Source organism: Sceloporus occidentalis, unplaced genomic scaffold, assembly GCF_023333645.1.
Source record: "Sceloporus occidentalis isolate IW3139 unplaced genomic scaffold, rSceOcc1.0.p SCAF_28, whole genome shotgun sequence".
Taxonomy (NCBI): domain Eukaryota; kingdom Metazoa; phylum Chordata; class Lepidosauria; order Squamata; family Phrynosomatidae; genus Sceloporus; species Sceloporus occidentalis.
The window spans coordinates 338354-364615 of record NW_028317008.1 but is presented as its reverse complement, the minus strand read 5'-3'; the positions used below and the strand labels follow the sequence as shown (position 1 = coordinate 364615).

The window sequence follows — 26262 nt, the reverse complement described above, 5'->3', positions numbered from 1 at the left end:
TACGAGGAGTCTTCCCAAAATTAAATTTGGTAGAGAAGCGGACATTTAGATACAACCACTACTTAATAATTTCATAAGGTTCACAAAGCTGCAGACATATAGTGTTAGATTGTGGCGATTTAAAGGCACATGAATCTACTGACACACAATGACACATTACTTTCAACAAGTCAGCTGCTGTGTCTGTCTCAGCCTGATTTACTTGTAAGCCCTAAGGGGTAAGATTTGTATGAACAACCTGGAGAGAGACATTTAACCTAGAACTGTTTCATGGTGTTGCAAGTACTTCATGTACTGTCTCTGGTATTTAGGTAACAGGTCACATTTTCTCACTAACTACATTTAGTGTATTGCTGATAATCCCCAACTGATAACAGAACAGGGCTACATTAAAGAAGGCACTAGAGTAAAGTAGCCTCTGGTCCTGGGAACCCCATAAGAGATCACATATATGGAAAGACAACGTGACTTCATAGTTAGCTGAGATGAGATATCGATTATCAGATTGTGTGTTTATATAATGAATAAATAAGTTATGGTTAATCAACCAGTCTTCTTTGACTATAATCAAAAATAAGATTTCAGTTTAATTCAGAAGACCACTGGTAAGCATAAATGGTATATGCTACATGCGCCCCACGGTGTGGCATTAGATAAGTAGACTGATTATCCTGCACAATTCAAAATAATTCTGGAGCTGTGGAATTTTGAAGTGCCATTTCTAGATGAAATGGCAGCCCAAAATACCAAAATGGAAATCATGCCACATTGGGTCACTTGACCTGTTTTTCTTATCCTACCTCCTATACCATAACCACAAGTTATGTTCTTCGGACATGTCTTATCATTAGATTCTGGCCAAACGGGGTACCTGTTTAATGGCCTATTCTTCAAATAAGCAAGTTGTTCTGACCTTCACGTTATAAAGAACTGTAATGAAACACAATAGGAGCAGACCATCACAGTTACACGTGTGTGTGGGGAGTGTAGATTTATTTTTCTTTTTTGGAATTGAGAAGCTAAGCTCTTATCATCCGTACAATACAAGAGAAAGTAAACAACGTATATTGCCAGTTCCCTCACATATACAAGTGTGAATTTTCACACCAAAAAATTGCATTTAATCCCTTGGTAGGCTCTAGCAAGATGAAGCAAATCAAGAACGTGTAAGCGGTTTGAATGAAGGAAGAGAACCAAACAAGGGAAAGAGAAGGAATGCAAAGATCTCTCTGCTCCCCTAGCCAACAGCAACCAATCCATACTGTAAAAGGAAACGAGGAATAACGTTGCCTATTATCAGTAGTAAAATGACTGTGAGGGCAGATGGAGCAAAAGCAGATTAACCCAGCGATGAGCCAACTAGTAGCTCCCAGCATCCTTCGGGCTTGGGAATAGCAGAAAGTCTTCGAATGATCTTCAGAGAATCCAGAGTAAATAAAAATGACACTTTTTATGTTGCAATGCAAATGATATTATGTGAAATGCCAGTCAGTTTTGCCTTTGAATAAGCAAAGAATTCATTAAAAGCTAAAATGTGTCAACAAATCTTTTTTTTTTTTAGTATTTTTTCCACCTAATCATCTTTTTTTATTATTCTATAATTCATTTCTGAGAATGAGCCTTAGTAGATCATAGTATACTCTAACACTACACAAATTATTCATAGTTTTTTTTCTACTCAATCCAGTAAACACACAAAGAAAAAGGGAGGCGATGAGAGCTAAATATAGCAACAATGTTCAAAGCAAACAAGCAGCCGATTAAAAGGCAGGCATTGGGCAAAAAAAAAGAAAATGTGTCTGTTCTCCTGAAATCGAGTAGATATGGATGGGCAACATAGAAATTTGTATGATGCCTATAGCACATTTGTGGGTATTTGAGTTACATAAGAGGAAAGGACCCCTGAGGTTTTGAAAGTCTTGCAAATTTTGCTCTATTAAAAGGTATCACTAATATCTTAGGACTAATACTTTTGGACGTTTCTAGGACCCGTACAGAAAAAATAGATTTTTGTGTTACATAAAAGTTTGCTAAAGTTTTATGAGTTTCAAGTATAATCGGCATTAATTACTCTACATAAAGTGTCCAGGAGAAGTAGATCAATCCTTTGGAATTACCTGGTTTTCTGCATTACTTGATAATAAATTGTGATCAGATCTACATCTAAGTCACACGTATAGACAAGCACAATGTGCTTAAGCTAATAACACACAAACAATGATAACCTTTCATGTCTCTAATGAACACACCCATTAAACATTCACAGTGCTGGTGTGAAAAGTAAGTGAACCCTTGGAATTCATTACTGGTCGAACCTCCTTTAGTAGCAATCGCTTCTGGTAGCTGCGGATCAGACCCTGTACAACCTGCAGGAGGAATTCTAGACCATTCTTCATTACAGAACTGCTGAAATTCAGCCATATTCCTAGGCTCTTATGAGGTCATTCCACAGCATTTCTAATAGGTTACGGTCTATGATAAAGCAGCCTCAAATAATGATTCTCAAGGTGCAGCCCGCGTAAGACCGGCAGCCAGGGCAACCGATCTTACACGGGCCGCACCTCGAGCCCTGCTACAACAAGAGCCCTGCTACTTACCTGTGGGAGGGTCTTTTGTACTGCATAGAGGAAGCGGAACCCAGCAGAGTTCACGTGACATCACATGACTCTGCTCCAGTCCTGCTTCCTCTGTGAGAACGCAGAGGGAGGCTGCGCCCCCTGCTGAAGTCTGTGAGCGGCATCGAGGAGCTGCACTGCAGGTAAGGGGGTGGGGAGGGTGTTTGAGTATGCGTGATTGAGGGAATGAATCTGGGAATGAATGAGTATATGAATGAATGAGTGTGTGTGTGATAGCATGGATGTGTAAGTGCTGGAACCTAGGCATGATCGGACTGTGATTGCTGTTAGCAATCACACTCCTATCATGCCAAGTCAGCCAGTACATGCTGAAACCTGGCTAGCTGCCCCCCTTGTGTATTGATGCTGCCAGCAGTATGGGGTCTGCACATCACAGCCACCCTGTACCAGCATGTACTGGCTGACTTGGCATGATAGGAGTGTGATTGCTAACAGCAATCACAGCAAGCACAGTCCCATCATGCCTAGGTACCAGCATTTACTGGTTGCCTGGGTATGATAGGAGTGTGATTGCTGTTAGCAATCACACTCCTATCATGCCAAGTCATATTGCTAATTTTTTTTGTCCAATTGTGGCGTGTTACCTACTTTTATTAAAAATTTGAGTTTTTATTATTATTTTTAAAGGTGGGGGGTCTTTTTCGGTTTTGGCTAAGTGAACCGTGAATGTTTTAGTCCAGAATTTTCATTTTGGTGCATCCCTAGAATAAATAGAACTATTTCATTTTTAATTATCCTGAATTTGTAGTCACAAAACTTTCTAGGCCCAGAAATCATTGAGAGGAAAAGTAAAGGTTTTGTTTCATTTACTTTATTTTAATCTGCATATTTTAGCAAAGGCCATATTTTCCCACAGTGAAAAATTAGTGTGGCCCTCGCACGTATACAGTTCTGATGAAGTGGCCCACTGCAGAAAAAACTTGGACACCCCTGCCATAAGTAGTACTGCGTGTTCATCCCAAAAATGTCAACCTTAGCTTTATCAGTTTGCAAAACATTTTCCCAGTAGGGTGGAGTGTCAAGGTGCTCTTTTGACAAACTTCAGGAGAACAGAGATGTTGAATTGGATAGAAGCGGCTTCCTCTGTGGTGTCTCTCCATGGACGCCATGCCTGTTCAGTGTTTGTATGGTAGAGTCATGAACAGAGATGTTTACCAGTTCCAATGATTCCCTCAATCTATTAGGTGTTACTCTAGGGTTCTTGTTTTGGGTGACCACTTCTAGGGATAGTAGAAGTGATTAGCCTAGGGGTTCACATCATTTTTTCCAATCCCCACTGTGGATGTTAGAATGGTGTATTCAATATGGACAAGAACAATACAATAAATTGTGAGTTATTAGTTTCTGGCAGAAAAAAATGAAATGTGAGGTCTTACCACCAAAGCAACCAATGGAAATGTCTAAAGAGATCCCATTCATCTGCAACTATCTACACTCTGACCTCTGTCAGTAACTTATTATGTGGATTTTAACAAATCTATTAACATTTTGCACATTAGGCAACACAGAACACATACCAAGTCTCCAACTTAGTTACCCTTTCACCCATTCCTTCCCTATTAAATAAAAAAGGAACGTATCCCGACATTCTGATGTATACATGCATTGCCTCATCTGAGAAAGGAATTTACAGTGTTGCATAAAAACTACCATATTTCTAAGAAAATAAAAAGAAATCAAGAACTAAGTGCTTCTGTTTGCGTACTCTGTGTCCTAACATAACCATTTTCAGTGGTGACTTTTAGAACTAATCTAAGGATAACAAATACAGAAGTAAAAGACTAAGGGGAAAAAGGAACCTGAAGTGGCAATTATGGACTTGTTTACTTTCCTGTATTGTTTAAATCTATTTAGAGATCTGGCGAAAGATGTTTCTCCAGAAAGGGCAGATAGAAAGGGGCAGACCATGGCCTGTTTTCAAAGTATTCTGTGAACCTCACATGTGCTGTTCCGAAATAGCTCTCGGTACTTGCTGCATGCTTAGATTTGGCTGAGTCAGTTGTACCTTTTGACTCCCGAGGTCAAAAGTTTTTGGCTGCGACCAAGTCACATGCTGGGTAAATCAAAGGCACTGCAAAATTAGAATTATTGGCTTAGTCCTCAAAACAGACTAAACGGGGCTGAAATTCAGGTTTTCATATGTGTAATTTTTTAAGGAGTTTCTGTGAATTCCAAAAAACCAATCAGGTACAGTGTAGGGTTAAATAATGTTTAGGTGAATTATTGCTTAAATAGAGGTCAGATTCCCACTTTTAATAGGAATATTTATAAAACTGAATACAGCATATACTAAATGGTGTGTGTTAAAAAGGGGATCCCTGACCATGATGACAAAATATGTATCCTGCAAGGGTTTAAGGAATGCCAGTCTCATCAATTTAATAAGAATCATATATTATTTATATCCATGGTATCCATGAATAGGGTATATCAAAATATACTATTGTGCACACTATACACAAGTTAGATGAAAAAAAAAAAAACGTTTCTACATGCTTCAAGAACATGAAATATCATCTGCGCCAATTCAAGACATGCCTTTCTTTGTATCTCTTGGAGCCAAGATACCAACGGCAAAGAGAAAGGATCCACCCATGGAAGGTTTGATCTGCTTCTCTCGAAGAACCTGTATCACAGGTCTGCTGAGTGCGTGCTTCTAGGCAAAGGCTGCCGAAATCACGTTTGTGTTTGGCAAGACAGCCTGGGTTAGCGTTAGCGTTCCAGATTCATCCTGTTTCATCAATCTGAGAACTAGGAAACTACTACAAAAAGCCGCTAAACAGCCTTTGATTTCTAAGCAAAATCCAATAAAGTTTATGTGTGCCACCTTGGCAACTCATGTTTAAGCACACAGAATATAAAGATGATGCAACCAGTCTGTCCTCCAGTGACAGATCTGCTTTGCATAAAAAATATAAATGGGATTTTTTTCCATATACTGTAAACCTTATTTTTTGGGGGTGTATGTGTGTGTGTGTTTATTTTTTAACGAGACTTCACAGCCACTTCTCATGCCAACAGTTTAATCCATTTTTATACCTTCACTATGAACATATAGTAGAAGAATGTAGCCTGTTTGCACCACAGGGATAATTTGTCGTCCTGACTTGGACTTGGTATTGGTGGAAAGAGATTCTTCTTCAGAGATTGTGTGTAGCAAAAGCTCTTTAAATAGCTCTACATATACTGCCCTACGCTTAAGTCTTTTTTGTGATCTACCTATATTTCATCCCACTCCAGTGCCATCTTGTATCTACTTCTGTTGGTAGCAGATATAGGACAGACAGGTGGATTAATGCAAGGATAATACCAAGATATCTTAGAAGTAAAGAAGAATAGACTAACTTCTCTGCCAATATGCAGCCAGCTTCATTGCCAATGTCTCCCCTGTATTCTTGGCACACCACTTTCCTATACACGTGACACAGATTGCCGGCTGGTATTTGAGTAACCCTAATTATAGTTGTAATGAGCTGTACTATGCTACTAGCTACTTATAATATTGTGTGACCTATGATGAGAAAATGTGAAAGACATATACATACTGGAAAATTCCAACGGAAAAAATAATAGCAATCTTAATATATGGTATAAGATCCATCAGTTGGGTATAGGCTTGGGGTTAGTCAACCTATCATGCTGTAGCTGCTGATTAAATACATGCATCAGTATGCAGTGTTTCTATCTTTATTGGTTGATAACCAATATAGTACAATTTTGGCTTCAGCCTACATGATATATGACACCAATCAATTGTATAGTTACAAGGATAAATTAGCTCTATCTCACTGGTTTGTAGCAAAAAGCACACCTGAACGGCTTCATAGTAATCTATAAGTCTGATTAATGATGCTGTATTATTAGGCTCACAATGCACCAATTCAACAGCAGGGGGCGCTGTACATAAATCCCAATGGAAGCTAAATTTGCATAACAATGCGAGTGAGTAAGTAATGAAGTTTATTATCTCTAGGCTGGCAAACAAGAGGTACCATTTCATAAATCTACTTGTAGATGGTTCCTTAAGGATCGCTATCCCAACCACTGCCCTAACACTTTACTGTTTAATATGTGGCCATCGCAATTATCAATATATTAACAATTTATATAGTACAGCCTATGCTTTATAATATCCCACTGATTATAGCTGTAATACAAATGAAATGCGAGTACAAAGCCTACTAGCCTTGTTCTGTGCCACTTTTAAAAACACCCCAGAGAGGCTCTGTCACCTGCCTTGTGAAAATCATTCTTACCATGTGACAGTGAGGAACATCAGAAAAGTACCAGACTTTGCTGCATATCCAAATGATGAAAGGCTAAGATTATATCACATTAGTGACATTCAAGGACAGTTGTTCCAATGACAAATAGATCATACTGTAATCTAATCACCCATAACCACTTAAAAGGTACAGGCAATCCCAATAAAACACTGTCCTGACCCTACCAGCCTGGAGCCTTCCCACAGAGCTTTATACATGCAGTTTGGCTGGGGTTTGAAATAAACAACCACAATGAGAACAGAGATGTCTCTGATGGATAATCTGAAAACAGCAACCTCATAATCTATGTAGCCTACTAAGGCAAAAAGGTCTGCATGTTTCACATGTGAATTATCATATTGTACTACGATGTTTTGAAAGTCATGTGCACCTTGAAGCCCTGCATGGTATTATGGATCACACCAAGAAGGAAAACAGTGGTTGGGTACTAGCCAAGAGTCTATTCCATCAGTGGGTCTTACTAGTGGTACCATGAATCATTTAAACCTTCTAGCTGCTACCAATCTAAGTGTTACTTAAGGGTGGTGTTAGTCCTACAACTCCTTGTTATTATTCTATAACCATGGACTTCTAGACGTTAGGTTTCATAATAATGTACTCATTCCTTTTCTTGGACCCAGAATACTTACTGAATTATAAAGGTAGGTGTACTTCCTGGTTATTAGAAATGCGGATTGTATATAGATAACAATGCCCAAGGGCAGATTACACAATAAAACAAGATTCGCAAGAGAGACTAGAAGCCCATATCCTAAGCATTCACGCAAGGTCAGAAAAGTGTTCCTGTGTTATATATCCAGCGTTGTATTGAAAGTGAGCAACCCAGCATGGAAACTGTTAAAAGGGAACGGTTTCTAAAAAATGCATTGTGCAGTAATAATGTATATCGGCACATTCATTTCTTTTCACACTGAGTTACACACCTCACAGGGAACACGTTAAAATATACTGGCTGATTCAGAGTTTCACAAAGTCATTGAATTGGAAGTAACATTAATTCTTGGCTTCCCTACTGCTTTGTACCAAGGTCCATTATTAATAAATTGTTGCCTCGAAAATGCTGATCTCGACACTTTAGTGGTTAATGCACGGCACCATGGGTGCAAGAGACCATGGATGCGTGTCACCTTGACATTAGGAAAGTCACCTCTGACATTTCGGTTCCACACATTCGGGACAAAAAAAGGAGAATGGAGAAAATAATATCACACAAATTCAATGGAAACTTCTTCAGCGGGTTGGGTAACGGAATGTGACTTTCTTTATACCAAACCCTGGAAGGACTTGCCGTGATTGGGTTAGAATGACCAAAGATTCCAAGCAAGTCATTAGTCCGGCAGAAAATGTTCCTCTGTTCCCTTCAGAATTCGGGATATGTTAACAGCCTTGCTTAATAGCTTAGCTTTGTACTCAGTCGCCAACCGCTGATATAAAAATAAACAAACGACACCAATTTTTTCACGCAAACTGCTCCGGTTATACAACACGAAATGGTTTTGTAACCGAGCGAGCAGTTCTAGGTGTCTACCTGAAGAGGGAGAACTTCTCTGCAGTGCTGTGAAAGGACTGGTGGGAACTAAGCCGTCAAAAAGTGATACTCACAAAAGACTTCTGGCCAGCATTCGCTTATTCAACGACTGGTGCATCTGACATTAAGGTTCATGAGCTGTTTATACGGATGTTACCTACATATAGTAACACTGCATTTCCAAACTCATCCGATGTAGAGTTCCACCTTCACTAAAACACCTGCCGTTTGACACACACATCATGGGACAAGATGGAAACTGGAATAATGAAGTGCTTCACTGTATGCCATGTCTAGAGTGGTACTTTTTAAAATCCTGCCCTGTAATCATGGAAAAATATTGTTTGTGTGTTTTTATAACTTAGTATTTTATTATGCCCTTAACTATATAAGACATTATGAACCTACAGGGATTTATGTTTTTAACTAGGGTTGGTCCAAAAGCAACACGGAGTGGCTTGTGAAGATATACAATGTCCTCAAGGCAGACATCTGACATTTCTGAAGATGACTAAATGACTCGATAATCCACCCAGCTCCACTGATGACATCCTCAAACAATCAAAACTTCATAAACCTGAGAACTTGAAAACCCCTGTTTATTTTGCTTCTTTTTGTCCAATTACATCATGAATCTCTTCATTCTGCCTTCCAAAGTTTGTCACCGTCATGCTGCAGCAAGATCCTGCATAATAACATCCACGGAAGCTGAAAATAAGGCTTCCTGGAGCTGATGCACTTCCTTATGGAATTGAATTCCCAATCCTTTTTACTGACCGGTGAAGCAGAGGCTTTGATTCACCCATAGCTTTCCACATTAAAGGAAGTCAGCGTTCGCATTAGTAATAAAAATGTCAGGATTCAGTTGGTGTGAAAGTGATAATCAATAAAGTAAAAAATATATACTGCGTCCAGAATTCTTTCCAGGAAACATACTTTTCAATTTTGCATATTGAAGTGCCGGAGCTATCAAGATCCTGTGCAAATCTAAAGTAATGAATACCCATATACAGGGCTGGAGGGATGATCCCATCAGCTGGATGGAACATAAACTGACCAATGTAAGGTGAGATGAGTTGTCTATGTCTAAAAGATGTATAAAGACTAGTTCTGGTATAAACGGGTGACTCAAGTAGAGCAATAACCAACATGCCAATGGCCAACAGACTTTGTGACTTACCTACCTTTACCCCTTTTCAGCAGGATTAACTAACCCCAAGACATTCACTTCTCTGTCTGGCTATATAAAAAGCAATACCCAGGGTTATATGAATTTGTTCAAGCCCATGATCAATGCTAATAATAATCCATTCTCGCCATTATCATACAGTGGCGGAAAACAAAATGATGCTGATAATTTTAGGACCCTTGGACTTTTCCCTACCTTTCTCTCTATATATATATATATACCACTAAGGAGACAGGCCATGTTAATAATTATCTTAAAGTCACATTTGCCCTCACAGACTTTCAGAATCTGCACCCTCTTGGAACAGGACAGGGCATAGGACAATACACACCTTTTAACGTTTTAACCAGTTAACTTCCAGGTAACTATACACTTTCCTGGACATAACTATATTCAATGGGGAAAGGTGAATTATTATAGCAGCAGAAGGTGAATTATCATAATACCTAATTCATTGCTTAGAAGAATACTCCTTGAGCACAGGTGTAGTAGTAACTCAGGGCATCTGTAATTAAATTAGTTAAGTATAAATGGGCATATTCATAATCCAAAGCATTTGAAGGGAGCCCTAGAATGGAAAATATTTATAAATATAAACGTATTTAAGCTACAGAAAGTTGCTTCGTCTTTTGAGGCTATGTATACAGAACAAACCCAACAGAAAGTGGTGCCAGTGAAGAAACATTCCACTGGTTGCTATGGCGATTGCAACATTTACCACTCTGCCTCAAAAAATGTTACATAATTATTAATCGATGCAGTCCGGAAGGTTTGCTGACGTAGGTCACAATCCCACTTTCACAGGAATGTTTACGAACCATCTCATCGTACTACGCTGCGTAGGATCCAATCTCATTTGCAACATGTATCTTCACATGAGAAGCAATATATTCCACTACGATGGGCCAAGAATCAATGTTTTATTATATGAAAAGGTTTACGTTGCTTGGAGGAAACCAACGAGGTACCGTTCTACAACAAACTTGGTTATGCTTCTAGACAAGCTTTTTTTTTACTTTAATCCAAAGGCAGACTGGATTTCAACCATAGAGATGGTTAGGCATTATGATCTTCCAATACGCATGAAATCACTCGACTGCATAATGCTGCAAGCGTGACGCCGATGTGTCTATTACCATGCACCACACTGCTGCACGTTATAGGCTCTTGGTGACGTCAATGCAGTCGACTGCACCTTCCAGCCTCTGGAGTCAACTGACTGCACCTCCAAAGCACTATTTCACATCCCATCAGAAGCATGCTTTGGAGATCTGAAGAGGTTAAATCACAGTCACATTGTAAAAAGAACTAACGGAGCTGCAAGTGGTGTCCCTTATCCCCCCCCCCTTGGGAACATCAGGAGGTTTTGTTTGGAATCATGACTTTAAAAGGAAATAAAAGAGAAAAGATGAGTCTCCCAGCAGAACAGAGCTGCAGAGAGGAAAATCAAGGCACTGCCTCTCAGCCCTCTCATGCATTCCAGTCTGATACCGAGTCACAAGACTTGTCACACAGCACTTTAACCAGCGATGGAACGCAAGCTAATTCTGGAACCCAGGCTCTGCTCTCCTGGAAACCACATACAAGGAAACAATCGCTCACACCCCTCAATTTACCGAGATTCCTGCTCGGTTTTTTTTCTTTCTTTACTTGTACGGGTATTAAAAATCTTTTCCAGCGATCTGTTCTCTCTTCTGAATAAAACATGATTCATTCGGATGTGCAATCAGAAAGACCACGTGGTCACAGAGGAACAAAGCGCTAAACCTGCAAACACCTGATTTGGTGCCAAATGCAGTAAAGCCAATTGAAATTCAAGGCCTATAGTAATTCTATTTTCATTCCAGGGATTCACCAGGCGTTAAACTTTACTAATGCCTCATACACACACACAGTTAGTACAACTTGCACCGACCAGCTTTTACAAGATCCATTTTAAGCTGCAGAGATCAACAACATGTACATGGAGCCAAAACGTAACTTTGGGCCACCTACTGCCAGTGATAACAGACTGAATATCAAGTTATGCTTCAGTTAATCTTGCAAGACTTTTTGTTTCTTCTCTAAATCAGAGGATCGCTTAAAAAGATTACTTTTTATGTCATAAAGTCTTCATAAAGGAGGCGCTCGCCACGGTTGCAGGCCAACTCGCGTGATTCTCTGTTATTTTTTTTGACCGTAGTGAGAATTATTTGAGTTGCTATTTGATGTAGGGACAGTTCAACCTGGTGGCTAACCCTACAAGTCTACAAAATCACGCACAAGGGGAATGATCCTATATAGAAATGGCCTAACAGTACATACGATAAAGAAGGCGTTAGAGGCTCTCCTTGTGACACCGTCATGGGGTACAGCTCAGCCTCCGGAGGGGGCTGGATCCCCCAGGGTCCCAATAAAGCTTTCACTTCCCCACATCCCTACCTTAAATACTGTAATGCATTGTTTCATTGGGGCTGAGCGAAGCTATATTAGTTAGCATGGGAGATCTTCTTGGGAGGTGAGTTTTTCCAACTATGAGGCCCTTGTGTCTCCAGGTGATGTTGGGTGGCCTTTTTAAACACTGGGAAACTGGGGTAAGAGGGCATGGGATCTTGCATGGCACCCTTCGATGCACATTGAAGTGGTGGGGGGGCTCCTAGTCAATACCAGGCCAACAAATTTCCAATGGCGGCCCTTAAAACAGCATATAACAGGTTACAGAAAGAGATCAGGCCCACTCTGATCTTTCAAAAAGGGCCCGATTGAAAATAATACATTTAGCAGAAAATCTTAAAGAAAAAAAATCTCTGTTTTGATCATAAGCTGCCATTCTCAGACTGTGTGTAGGAAGAAAGAAATCTGAAGAGCCAAACATACTCGCACAAGAACAAGACTGAACTGAAGTGTACTGTAGAAACTCTGTGTGGTTTCATTATGAAGTATATGTTACACTTAGAAGAAAAGAAAGCCTTATACGTGCTGAAGAACTTCCTCATGAGCACTGATGAAATCCGCAGTCAATGAGGAAGTCTGCTTTGCATACTGTCTATTCCTTTATATTTTAGTAAATCCTCCCTGCAGGCGAAGCTACCTGCCTAACTCTGTGCACATAGTCAATTAATGCCTGTGTGTTCACCTATAAAGTCCTGCCTTCTCAGTGTTAATGATCTCCAGGAAATTAAAGAAGAACAGGGTCTCAGGGGGGAGGTAAGGGAACCAGGCGGGTTAATCGCATGGCCGCCCTTGTGCTTTCAATGAATAACCTACGTTTTATTTAAGCAAGGTTGTTTCCATTGCCGATAGCCATTTAGGGGGTAGGAGTTAAGGCATGAAAAGAAATAGATTATTAGCTCTGGTGGCCTGCGACCTTGTTCACATCATATAGAAGACTGATATGAGATTTATATGCCAGAGAAACAAGTTGGGCCTGGCTTTTATGAGATCTAGTTATAGATAACTGGTATGTTACAAGAGTTTCACCTTGTATCCCTTAGCGCTAAGAAGACCCCTTTCATTTCTCATGCCTGCTATTTCAATCAGTTCCCGGAACAATAACACTGGAAGGTGATAAAGCTGGTTTAATTGCGATTTAGGGATAACACGTATAACCTCTAATATTCCAGTTGATGTGCTCAGCAGCTCCCACCACTCTTAGCCAGCCATCTCACGTGCAGCCTACACCAATTGAAATAAAAATGTAACAAATGCATGCGTTGATATCTGGCAGCGGTTTACGATGCATAACACCCAGCTTTGCAGAATACAATAGCCCTCCTAACTAAACCATGAAACATAAACAAAGAAAAATTGCGTATAAATATTATTTTGCACTTCGTTCTCCATTAGTCAAATTGGATACATTATCAAACAGAACAGACACCTCAGCAGCTATAAATCTCATGTATGTGGAATTAACATTCCCGTCAGAACATATGTTTCTTTAAATATCATTTTCTATTGTTGTAACTCAGTGATTCCCATCACTCCACGTTATCTAGCTATCTCAAGCCTGCAGCACATGCTGTTCTCAAAAGTTCCATTAATACTTGCCTGTTTTTTACTATTTCCCAATGATAGTGTTGTTACGTGGCCTCGTCACCCATGGTGGAGTCAAAACACATCCTAATCAAAATGTTAAAAAATGATTTTGAAATTCAGCTACCTAGGAACCTTGCAATGCAGACTACTTAAAGGTTTTCAGATATTCTTCCCTTCTACAGTATATACCAACTGAATAAATGAGCAAACAAACCTCCTTTTCTTGCTCAGCCACCCAAAAGAAACATTCAACCCAACTCAAGAGCAGTCCTGACCTCCTTCTCTTGCCCACCCACCCAAAAGAAACATTCGCCCCAACTTAAGAGAAGTTCTGGCCTCCTCTTGCCCAGCCACCCAAAAGAAATGGTACAACCCAACTCAAGAGAAGTTCTGGCCTCCTTCTCTTGCCCAGCCACCCAAAAGAAACATTCAACCCAACTTAAGAGAAGTTCTGACCTCCTTCTCTTGCCCAGCCACCCAAAAGAAATGGTTCAACCCAACTCAAGAGAAGTTCTGACCTCCTTCTCTTGCTCAGCCACCCAAAATAAATGTTTAACCAAACCCAAGAGAAGTTCTGGAGGCACCTCAGAGTTTTTATTGCTCTATGTGGGAAGATACTTTTATAAACATGAATGATTCATTCACATGGGCGAGATCTAGCACTGAGCAAGTCTTTGATTACAAAATATATATATATATATATATATATATATATATATATATAACATATAATTTATATTAAAATAGGCCACAGCTTTTCTGCTTCAACAGAAACCCAAACTATGGCCAAGTCCCAATATGGCTGCCAGTACCATTAGGATTTCCATAAGATTTCCACCATTAGATAACAACAAATTAAAATTCAATAACTAATAATAATAATAATAATGTTTATTTGTAGAGCATGGTCAGATTCTGCAGTGCCATTACAATGACTTATGTTGGACAGCACAGGAAAGTTTTTCAAATATGAATTCCAAAAATATACGGCTGTTTTGCATGATGTTTCCATAAAGTATTAAAAAAAAGTAATTATCCGGGAAGAATCTCAGACATGTTAGTGTTTCTGCGCTATCTGCTATAGCAACATTTAGAACGGCAGCCTCCTGCTGTCTCTCCATTCCACAGTGTTTATAAAGTAACATTCTGCAGAAATGGCTTCATCCTGTGGTATATTTCCTCCGTGACATGCCAGAGACTATTGAGGGGCAAGACTAAACTATACGGATAAGCAGCAGTTCCCAAAAGAATACACAATTAATTACAAGGCAGAAACACGCACAAGGGCTGAAGTTGGAAATATACAATCATCTCAGTCATCAAATACAATATCGAAATTGTCATGAACACAAATCTCACAACTCACAACTAATAATTTCCTGGTCTCGTGCTGCATTCAGGATAGCCATATTCCGTCATTGTATTAGTCTCTACTACTTCTGTTCCGCTTATCAACTGCCCTCTCACTAAAGAAAAAAAAACATTTTGGCCCTTGGTGAAAGAATCATATTCATTATCACAGGTGGAACTTCCCCCCGGCAATGCTTTACGGGTGGAGAACGTTTTGCAACAGTACGGATCCTAAGCGTGCAGTCATCGTTGGTGTGCAAATCCTGCAATTTTCTCTTAAGAATTTATGTTAGTTTAAAGACTTGTGAGAACTAGTCCTTTTGTTCAGTCAAAATCTTAAAAGGGGTCATCATACTCAGCAATCGCATGCAACTGCCGGGAAGGTATCTTTTGGGGCAATTAGTGGAAACATTTTATATACAGTACATTTTTCTATCCTGAAAATTACATCAAAATGATCCTTAAAGGGACACTCAAGCCATCATGTCCCGCTTTAATACATACAATTGTGGAGAGGCCCCTTTAGATTTTTGAGGTGCCTCCTTGCAAATTATGAGGGCATTCTACAGAATTTCCCAATATAAATTTGACCTTCTCCCTTTCCCTGGCTATATGCTGTGCACTAGGTGTGTTCACCCAAAAATGTCTTCTGAAATGTCATAAACTTATTGCCAGTCAGCTCATGCAGTGACTTGCATGAGGGTCACACAACCCCCCCCCCCCCCGTTCGCATGTGTGGTAAGCAATCCCCCACATGCGTTTGCTGCCCTCTAATTATTTTCCATGCAGGAGAAGTGATTGGCCAAAGACATCTCCTTGCGTCATCACCGCCTGTGAGTTCAGCAATGGCTTGGCAATTGCTGTGGATAGGGGCTCTATCAAGAGCCACTTGCACATGTGCAGAAAAGACTCCAGTTTATATCAAAGCACGTTCCTGATACTGATTGGCTGCATTAAGCAGTCAATCACTTGAGCGAATCAACAAAGCAAGGAAGAGGCATTCTACTGCAGCTGCTTCACTTTTTACAGTACGTACCTACAAAGTACCGTATTTGCTCGATTATAAGACGACCCTGATTATAAGACGACCCCCCAAAATCTGAATATTAACTTAGGAAAAAAAGAAAAAGCCTGAATATAAGACGACCCTAAAGGAAAAAAGTTTTACCAGTAAATGTTAATTCATGTAAACTATTTTTTTTAATAAAAGCTATGATTGAGAAAAATATTTTTTTTGTTTTTATTTCTTGTATTTTCCAACCTGTCCCCCAGTTACGCACATCTGCCCCCAGGCTTGCCACTCCAATATGGCACTGTGGCCCATGATATGCCTTTTAACCCTCTATATGCCACTGTGCCCCATGGTATGCCTTTTGACCCCCTATGTGCCACTCTGCCTCCAGAAATGCCTTATACCCCTATATGCCACTCTGCCTCCAGAAATGCCTTATACCCCTATATCCCATTCTGGCATTTAGGGGGTTAAAATGCATATTATGGGGCAGAGTGGCATATAGGGAGGTATAAGGCATTTCAGGAGGCAGAGTGGCATTAAGGGAGTTAAAAGGCATTGTATAGAGCACTCTGCCTCCAGAAATGCCTTATACCCCTATATGCCACTCTGGCATTTAGGGGGTTAAAATGCATATTATGGGGCAGAGTGGCATATAGGTGTATAAGGCATTTCAGGAGGCAGAGTGCTCTATTAAATGCCCCCTTAACGCCACTCCAGAAATGCCCTATGCCCCCATTTAACACACACACACACACACACACACACACACACACACACACACTATACCCCCATTTAACTAACACACACACACACTCTCCTCTCCCCTCCCCTCCCCTCTCAGCCCTCTCTTACCGGTGCTTCCAGCCGGGGCAGCGGGTTGACGTCGCCTTCTGCTGCAGCCGGAAGGAGGTGGAGTTGGCAGCGGGGGTTTGTCTGCGTCCGTCGCGTATACTTTCCCCGGCTGTCAGAGATCAGAGTTCCCCGCACCGGAGCGGGGAACTCTGATCTCTGACAGTCGGGGAAGGTTTGCGCGACGGACGCAGACAACCCCCGCTGCTAGCCACACCTCCTTCCGGCTGCAGCGGACGTTGTCTACGCGAATCGCGTAGACGTCAACCCGCTGCCCCGGCAATACAGCAGGAAGCACCGGTAAGTGTGTGTATGATGGGGGGGGGGGTGAGACAGGAGGATCCAGGTCCCCTGCAGCGGTGCGGGGGATCTGGATCTTAGTCTCCTAATCAGACTCTATTTGAGGTCTGATTAGAAGACGACCCCGATTAGAAGACGAGGGGTATTTTTCAGAGCATTTGCTCTGAAAAAAACCTCGTCTTATAATCGAGCAAATACGGTAATTCATTGTTTCCCCCTTTAAGAGCAATGAGTTCTGTATTTTAAAAAAGGCCAGATGTTGCAGGAATCCCACTGTGTTACTATATAGGTGATCCGGGCACCAGCCTCAGCAAATAGGTGCTGAACTTCGGCTGAAGCATTACAACACACTGTTGGTACCCATACCACTTGTAGTGTCCCACTCCTTCGTAACATGGCTGCTTAAGCATGAGTACATTGGAAATCTGCCATCACCCATAACCCAATGAAAGAGAGAGCACACGTGGTATTTAAATATTGAAGGCCACTTTTATTTATCCATCTACTAGTAAAAACACATGTGCATACAAATACCTATTGGGTCTAAAAACCTGGGGGAAAAGTTTCCACTATCCTCAACAAAAATATCTAACAATGTCTCTTTTTTATGAAAGCATGATGCTTGATTACAAGATGAGTCTCCCCATAATGCTATAAAACGGTCCTGCATCTTAGATCAACGGACTCATTCCTACCAATATGATAAGATAAGACACATGCATGAACATAATCAAGTCAATACCATTAAATATAAAATGAAACCAAACATGTTTATGTCTGTAGTACACGTCTAATTGCTGTAGTAAAAACATTTTTTGATCTTGTATTTCCTGGTTTGGAATACAGAGCAGAGTTCATATATTATGGATCTTACAACCTTACAAAAAGTCAATTTTATTGGGGGCAAGGCTCCGATCCAGACTTTATTTGTCCTTTAAGATCTTTACTCTAGATCTTCATTCAAAAACATTTCCCAAAGGACAACCATGACTAGGGCTGGGGCCACAGTCTCCCTGCTGCCAAACGGGGGAGCAGATTTCCAGCAGCACCACGGGACGATTACAGGGAAGATCTGCTGTGCAGATGCTGATTGAGCAGTGTCCCTGGCACCCACTGCTGAAGGATGTATATTTAATATGCACAACACAAAAATAAAACGAAAGCACCTGACTCTCCGTTGTGCGATATCAAAGTGCTTCCATGCAAATCAAAGGCAGCACTTTCTACAGATAGGGGTCTGAACAGAACACTACTCCAAGCATTCTCCAAGACAGAACTGGGTGGGGTAGAAAGGGGCAACAAATACATTAGGGGGAACTCAGTAGAATCCATCAATACATTTGCAAAACAGACCAAATGAAAATATAAAGGCCCCACGCAGCTATCACATGCATTAAAGTGCATAAGGTGGCTGAAGTGTCCCTTTAAGTCTTTTCACGGCACATACATGCAGATACATACCAAAAAAGGGCTGGGAAACACGTGCAATTGTAACACCCTATAATAAAACAGCTTTTGTTCCTCTTGAATGGGTATTGTTAAATGCTAACATTTCTTCTTGTCCACCTAGAATTACAGTAAAAGTGCCTTCCATGCCTTTATTTAAGACGCTTGGGCAAATATGTTCTGCATGGCAGATATGAATAGCAGATATGCATAAGTTCAATGGCCAAAAGTAGTGGTTCATCTAGACATTTATCATGCTGAGACAACAGTGCTATCATTTAGGAAGCAATCAGTTCTTCTCCGGCCTAGGTTAAGATAATGCTGGATGCAAAAAATCAGTTGAATAAAGGCCAGAATGTACATCATCAATCACATTATTATTCATCAATAAAACACCAAACTGTTCTGTTGAACAGAGTTACAGCAAAAAAACAAAGACATCAAAGAGTTGGCCAAGGGAAGCCGGATGTTTTTGCTTAACTTAGTACCCCTCTTAATAGAGGCCCTCTCTAGTCTCTAGCTGCATGGAATAGCACACTAACTGGGAAGGTTTATCTTACGGGAAGAACTTTGCCCACATTAGCAAATGTATCCATTCCATTATTGTTTTTCTCCAAAGACATAATGGAGCCCTCCCTTATTTCCTTAATGGATACAGGTGTCAGCGCGGTAACCCACCTTCTGCAAAGACGTGGGTGTTCACTGCCTGAGAGCCTGCAGGCTAGAAGACAGCTCGATATTACTGAAGGGCGTAGCACTGTGCGATTCTTAAAAGAAGAACACGGAAGAATAACAGACGAATAAGAGTCAGAGCGCTCTTCTATACATTAACAGAACAATTCAATTTCAGATGTTAAGATGTACCTCAAACGAGAAATGACTTTTCCTAAAATGAGGATATAGACAGACATCCTGTGGGAAAGGTATAGAAGTCCGACATGGTCTTGTCACTTTTCAAAATTTGCACCAAAATAACTTTTTTTTTTAACCTATAAATCTTCCTTGTTCCCATCACTTCTGTGTTTTGTGTAAGTTTAAGAGCAGTACAGTAAACAAAAAAGTGTCAAATATGTAATATACTGAAGATTGTTATGGTCTTATACAGATTTTTTTCAAATTTGGGTTTCTTATAAAATATTTCATGTGACAAATCAATTATATCCATCTCTGGATAACTTGAGCTAACAGATTAGAGTTATAACCCTTAGCACTCCTGTTAACTTAGACAAGCAATGTTAAGGCTTGAGATAATGTCTAGCACCATGCTATCATTCTATAGATAAGTCTTTCTTTTGCTATCTGTATTGCTTTATTAGCACTAGTTAATCAGTTCTTAATGAACTCTGTTACTCAAAAGCAGTGCTATCTATTTTGTTTTACAATTTTTCTGGCTCAAAAAAACTTTTTTCTTTTTGAGGGCTCAACAAAGCCTATGTGCCAGGTCGCCATGGCAACAGGAAATTACTTCCTGGTGCCTAGCGTTTTCCAAAGGAGCAGTGGGTTAACGCTATAAAAGTACAAAGCTAAGGTGTGCCTTGTAATTCCTATCAAGTGGGGGCCCCCGGGGCAGCACTGCCAGCCCTCTCACCCCACCCCTGAGCCTGGTACACCACTGGGCTGGTGGGCCACACTCCATTAGTCCTAGCTCCCTGAGTCTGAGCGCAGGGATATGATGTAATTTCCCACCACTCAAACACAATAGGCGTGTGAGGACCACCAGTAAGCTGTCCCGAGCCAACAAACGTAGAGGTTAAAAAAGTGAGTGAGTCTTACTGTGTTACTATGTGTTAGTATGTCTGTTTGTGTTAATGTGTGTGTTAAGTATGTTGGTATGCGTGTTGGAACAAAAATGGCTCCTACATTCTTAGGCTGGCTCCTACAACCCACTCAAAATTGTCCCTGGAGTGACACATTCAGCAGCCCACTTGGTAGACAGCATACCACTTAGGAGACTCAAATTCCTAATTGCAGTCAAAAAACGGGTAGAGGGGGTACACATTGACCACCCAGGCACCAGGCTGTGTAGGTACATGACAAATATTGAAACATGCAGTAGACGGGGTTCAATAAAGAAAATGTTGATTTCCGCAAGTCGTAGCAACAGTCAAGATAATTTACTGAAAGCAAATAAATTTGAACCAGCAAGCTAAAGATCTCTAGTACAATACAAAGCCAGGCAGGAAACGTAATACCGCACGGGGCGTTTTTTGTAGGTGCATTTATAATGAAACGGACATAAGTACAACTGTATCAATTTAATCAAGATATAGCCCCACGCATAAAGTTTAAAGGCGCAGCAGTTCCCATCTATGACTGTAAATCTATTTTAGGCAACTTCCATAACCTAATAATGTTCCCTTATATGATTTTGAATATTTATGGGTAGTTTTACATACAGTAAGTTATATGTCCAGTTAGTAAAACTAATCCAACTCGACAGTGAATCTTGGTATAAGATGGGACCAGCTTCTGAATGCAAGCAACGGCCACCATGACGTTAATGGTATCAACTCAAGATATCAGTATAATAACTTTGCTGAGTCATATAATGATGAGTGAATTAGCGTTCAGATGGCTAATCTAGGGCCAACCTAACAATAGGTCAGATTGTGAAGCAGTTATTTCATTCTGTAAATCTCCTCCAATGCTGCCTGCGAGAAGAAAAGTGTGAGGTGGAGGAAGTGGGTGGGAGAGGAAGAGACTTCAGGGATTAGATTGCAGAAAGTGGCTGCTCAGAGCCGCATTATGTCCTTCAAGTCTCTGAGTGATCATATGAGCCAAGCAGACTTTGCTCCAACAGCCTGGTGTCTCCATTCAGATATCAGAGCCAGTTGTAAGCGGCAGGGGGAGTGAAGTGGGCTGGTTATGTAGTAACTGAAGACGTCAGCAGCAGTCATGAGATACACCTCCCATTTAGAATTTACAACAGCAAAGCATGTGACTGCACTTGGAAGCCTTTCACGCAGTTGCATCAGGGCTTAAAGTCCATATGGCCACATGCAATGCAGGCAAGCATGCTCTCTTACAACTGCCCTCATCTAAATGTTCTCAAACAGGGGTCCTAATCAAACGCAAATCCCAGATAACATTTTATTAGGGGACTTAAACTCTCTAATCACCTCCTAACCTCCATACACCACACGGAAGGGATTAAATCAGTGACATATAGTCTACACTCTGTTCTAAACTTGGCCGTGAGACCAACAATGAAACAAACTAAAGAAACCTTTAATAAAGGGAGATGTCAACTGTTCGCATGTTGGACAGTATTTCAAAAGTATTTAGAAAAAGTATCCTCGGGTACTGTCAATCAAAAGCAAACTGGATAATTGTAATCATTTATCACAAAAAAAATAATGGTAAATAACTACCGGGGTTCTCCAAAGGGAGGGCCCCTTCTCTTGCATTCTCACGTACTATACAAGAGGTTCTGTAAGCCTTCAACATAAGTTGAATAACTCTCCTTTCCACAATCGTGATCACAACCCTGGAGTAATCTAATCCATTTCTTCATGACATTGATGTTTATGAGTTACCAGCCTGGAATTTATCACTTCCCAGTGTGCTCTATGACCTTCATTTAATATTATCTCTAAGGACCGTATGCTGGTGTGGGTGAATAAACTGGATTTCTTCTCTTAGAAAAAAAACAAGCAACTTGCAACTACATATATAACCTTAAGTAACAATTCTTGGATAATTGCTGTGGCATGTCATTATGCCATATGGAAACTGAGGTCCTGTCCTTGACATACTCTAGGCAAGTGCATTGAGGGTGTATGTAATGCATACAGTATTCCTGACAGTATTACTTAAGTATGGTAAACGCATTTCTCATAGAATAACTAAAGGTGTTTGTCTTTTTCTTGCAAACAGGTGGAATAGCAGAGTCCCAGGGGATGTGTAAAGAGAGGATCCCCTGGTAATCAAACTGTTAATGTGACCTTTAACCTACACTACTTGTAAGGGACAGCTGTTTAGCGCACTAATCCCTATTGACAAATGCAGACTTCCAAGCATAGTGGACCTTAACAAGATGTCCATTGATGCCACGACAAAGTTACCAAAATAAGCATCTCCCTTAAACAGACCACCAAGTCACCCTAGCATTGACATAGTGGACGACTACAGCATTTTGCTTGTCTGGATTAACAAATCAACGTTAACTTTTTGGAGGCTAAAATGCCATTTATACAGCAAGATCTCAGCAAGACAATGCACCAGTTCCTCGTCAGCATCTCCACAAGCAACACAAGGCAGCCTTCCAACAATGCATTCAAGCCAAAAATAAGTTATGTTCACCCATGCCCTGGTTCCTGGGGCAACAGTTCCTCCAAACACTGTCCAGCCTAGAAGCCATGCTACTACTGATTTTGGATATCCTACACAAACCACACTAGATTGCTGTAGTTAATCTATAGCAAACAACTCGTACCTGTAACACAGCGCACACTGGTCAAGGTTTAAAGGAATGTCAAGGAGCCCAAAAACTCCAAAAGCTGTCATGCATTCAGTGTCACGAGTGGTCTATACCCTACCGGACACCTAGCAGGCTAATAGCATATAAACTACGGGGTATAAATCTGGACCATATTAAGAGGTATTAAACCTTCTCGTTCACAAATCTGTTGGCACGACATTATTAAATGATCTTTGTTAATTATTGCTGTAAGTCCCTCTGTGTGCCAAGAGACCCAGGGGAGGAAAACGTGTGTTGGCTAAATCCATGGAGACAAGCCTATAACAAACCAAATGGCTGTTCAGCAGTCACGCAGTGATAGTTCTTCAATGGCATAGCAGCTGACTTTTTTACTGTGTAACGATCTGGCTTAATATAGAACTATATTAACCACGCCGATGCCAAATGGCTCTCTTTGTATATGAATGGGGAAGGCTGTTGGAAGACCATGGAGATAGAATGTTCGCATGCAGTGATGATCAGTGATGATCCAGAAGTAGGAGATATTATTGACCGTTTCTAAACTGAGAGATTCGATTTAATAATAGGGGAAACCTTTCATCTTCCATTTGTGTTGGCTTCGCTGGATACCTATCCCATGAGATCAAGAATAACCAGCTTAAGCTACGCTTGTGTAAGAGATCTTACACAACGCTTGTTATGTATTTGGATAGCTTTCATAAAATGTACAGATCAGAACAATCCAGCACTGGATTTTATCCGGATGCTGCCCTTAAGAACTTGATGGTGGCATTTCATGCAGAAAGAACAAAAAAAAACATCAATAAACACAAGGTTTTCTCCCATGTTTTGTCCTCAACAGTCCTGCATGTTACACAAGCCCAGAATACTCCTGTTTTGTAACCACTAGTGTGCAGTTATGAAACTGACAGCTCAGAAAGGCATCCACGAGTATATGAATGGCTCGGCATGCGACATCATCACAGTCAAAGGTGTCTTACTGCAGATCCAGAGATAGCTCCTTTGGAATCACGCACGGTTCCTCTCTACTGCACACCTGTATATCTACATGTCTTCTACAAGGAGGACAATTGTGTGGACCCACGGTCTAGGTTCAAAGTTACGTATACAAGCGCCTATAAGGAATATAACACAATCTAGAGGAATGATAAATGGGGGTGCAGGGGATAGATTAACAAGATTTCCTGGAACATGATGCTTAGACCGAAGCACTGTATGTAAACAATATTTACACATATTTGTATAGCACCACGATGGTGACCGACACATGCATCTTGCATACAAATTTTTGATCATAGGGATCTGCCTTGTGTACAGGCAAGTTTCTTACCCTACTATGTCAGGTCACAAACCCTACCTAAATAATTCACATACGGAATAATAAATAACACATACAGAATTTCCATCACACACAAAAAAACACACATTTAGATCTCAAAAAGGAATCAATCCTTTGGCTACGAGAAAACATGTGATCAGGAATAAAATGGGTTAATTCAGTTGTGTAACAAATGCCGCCCCCCCCCCCCCAGCACTCACTGTAGGGGAAGGGGGAGTCTGGGGACCAGCAGCTGTTGTTGGGATAAAAGCAATAATCACCCTCATCCAGCTGGCTGGAGGTGATGGGAGTTGCACTGTGGCTGGAGGGTGTAAAGCAGCAGCATTTGCTGATCACAGTTTTTAAAGCGAAATCCGTTCCAGTAATTCCTCTCTCCCATAGGTAGAGATAGAATAGGCAGCTCCACGCCCCTTAACCGAGAACAGCGTGTAACATCCTGTGCAGAGTGCCGGGCACAGCAGGGATCGGTGGGCATCACTTGATCACCCACTGCCACCACCCCTACATTAGATCACCCCCCACACACACCGATATACACAGGGACCCCCCAACCCCAATCTTGCTCTACATAAGGATCTTCCGTAGTCCCTGGTGATCAAGTTCAAGAGCAGATCCCGGCTGCCCACCCCTCTTGATGTCTCCACGTGTCAGATAGGAAGCGCGGGGTAAGGGTGCAAAGGGTAGAAATGAATGGAACTCGCACACTGCTGCAGGGTGATCGGGGATCAGGGCATGAGAATAAGAGGGCCACGACCCACGAGGTCCACGAGTGAACGGAACTAGAGAGCGGCGTATCAAGTCCACGTGAAATGGTGCTGAAAGTGGCAGAAGACGCAACCGGGAAAGTTATGGGCGATACACCGGTGAAGAAGAGTGTCCGGGAGCAAAGTGGCGTCTCATCATCACACCTATAGTCACCTATAGACCATATAGCCACTAGCATAAAATGGGGGGGGGGGGTGCACTGCAAAGCTTGAGCATTCGGAGCCCCAAATCGGATGTAAGGCACGTGAGTGATGAGGATGTGACCCTGCAGTGGAGATCACGGGGAGTTTATTACAATGGGAGCACTGGGGTGGCGGTAAAAGCATGAGATCTGGGGTGTACCCCATATGGCTAGGTCTGCAGAGCGGGCAGCACGTGTGTAATCAGGGGTGCAGGGGGTGGCATAGGGGGATCCGGGTACCTCGTGAAGAACAGCAAGCACTTGCGAGTGCATTTACTTTCAAGTCTCAGGCATAGAAATAGGGTGCACATAAAAAAGGGGGTGTACAAGAAAATGGGGTGCACCCGGTCTGTCACTGCAGATGCACAAGCTGTCAATCCAAACCGGTGCAGCGCCCACTGCCAGGTGATGGCCAACTATCCAAAACATCCCTCCCGCCCCAATTCCTGGGAAGGCTGATCCTTACCGGGCTGTCGGTCAGGTAGTTAAAGACGAAAGACTCAAGATCTTCATCCAGCAGTGTGCTGCAGTCCGCCATCTTCCAGCTAGTGCAGCTCAGAGCCCGAGAGGCAGTGAGCACAGTGAGGAGGTGGAGAAGGAGGAGAGCCGGCAAAGGGGAGGAGGGCAGAGCAGCCGGCTAAGGAGAGGCGGGGACTCACTGACAGCACTGCAAGGAAGCCCAGTCCTGCTCCGGGTGTGGAGAGGCGCGCTCTGTGCTCCTAGGGCTACCAAATGGCTTTGACTAAAAACAACAGCTTGCCACCTGTTTCTTGGGGTTATAAGAGTGAATGCAGAACGCCCAGTTCAGGGCAGTGATCTGCAATCATGTTTCAAGTACTGGACACCTAGCAAGTAGCAACTCTACCTGCGCTTGGGTTCCCATTCAGGATGTAATACATCAGGGCTCTAAAATTAAGATA

The 26262-nt window shown here is 41.5% G+C and overlaps 1 protein-coding gene across 1 annotated transcript in view; it reads right to left on the bottom strand.

Moving 5' to 3' along the window:
• LOC149299396 (peroxisome proliferator-activated receptor gamma coactivator 1-beta-like) overlaps window positions 1-25880 on the bottom strand; it is a 61448-nt gene extending 35568 nt beyond the window's left edge. Inside the window, exon 1 of the mRNA XM_089485970.1 lies at window positions 25809-25880. Coding sequence (XP_089342096.1) covers window positions 25809-25880 — 72 coding nt within the window. The remainder of the gene's footprint in view (window positions 1-25808) is intronic.
• Window positions 25881-26262: the final 382 nt, after the last annotated feature.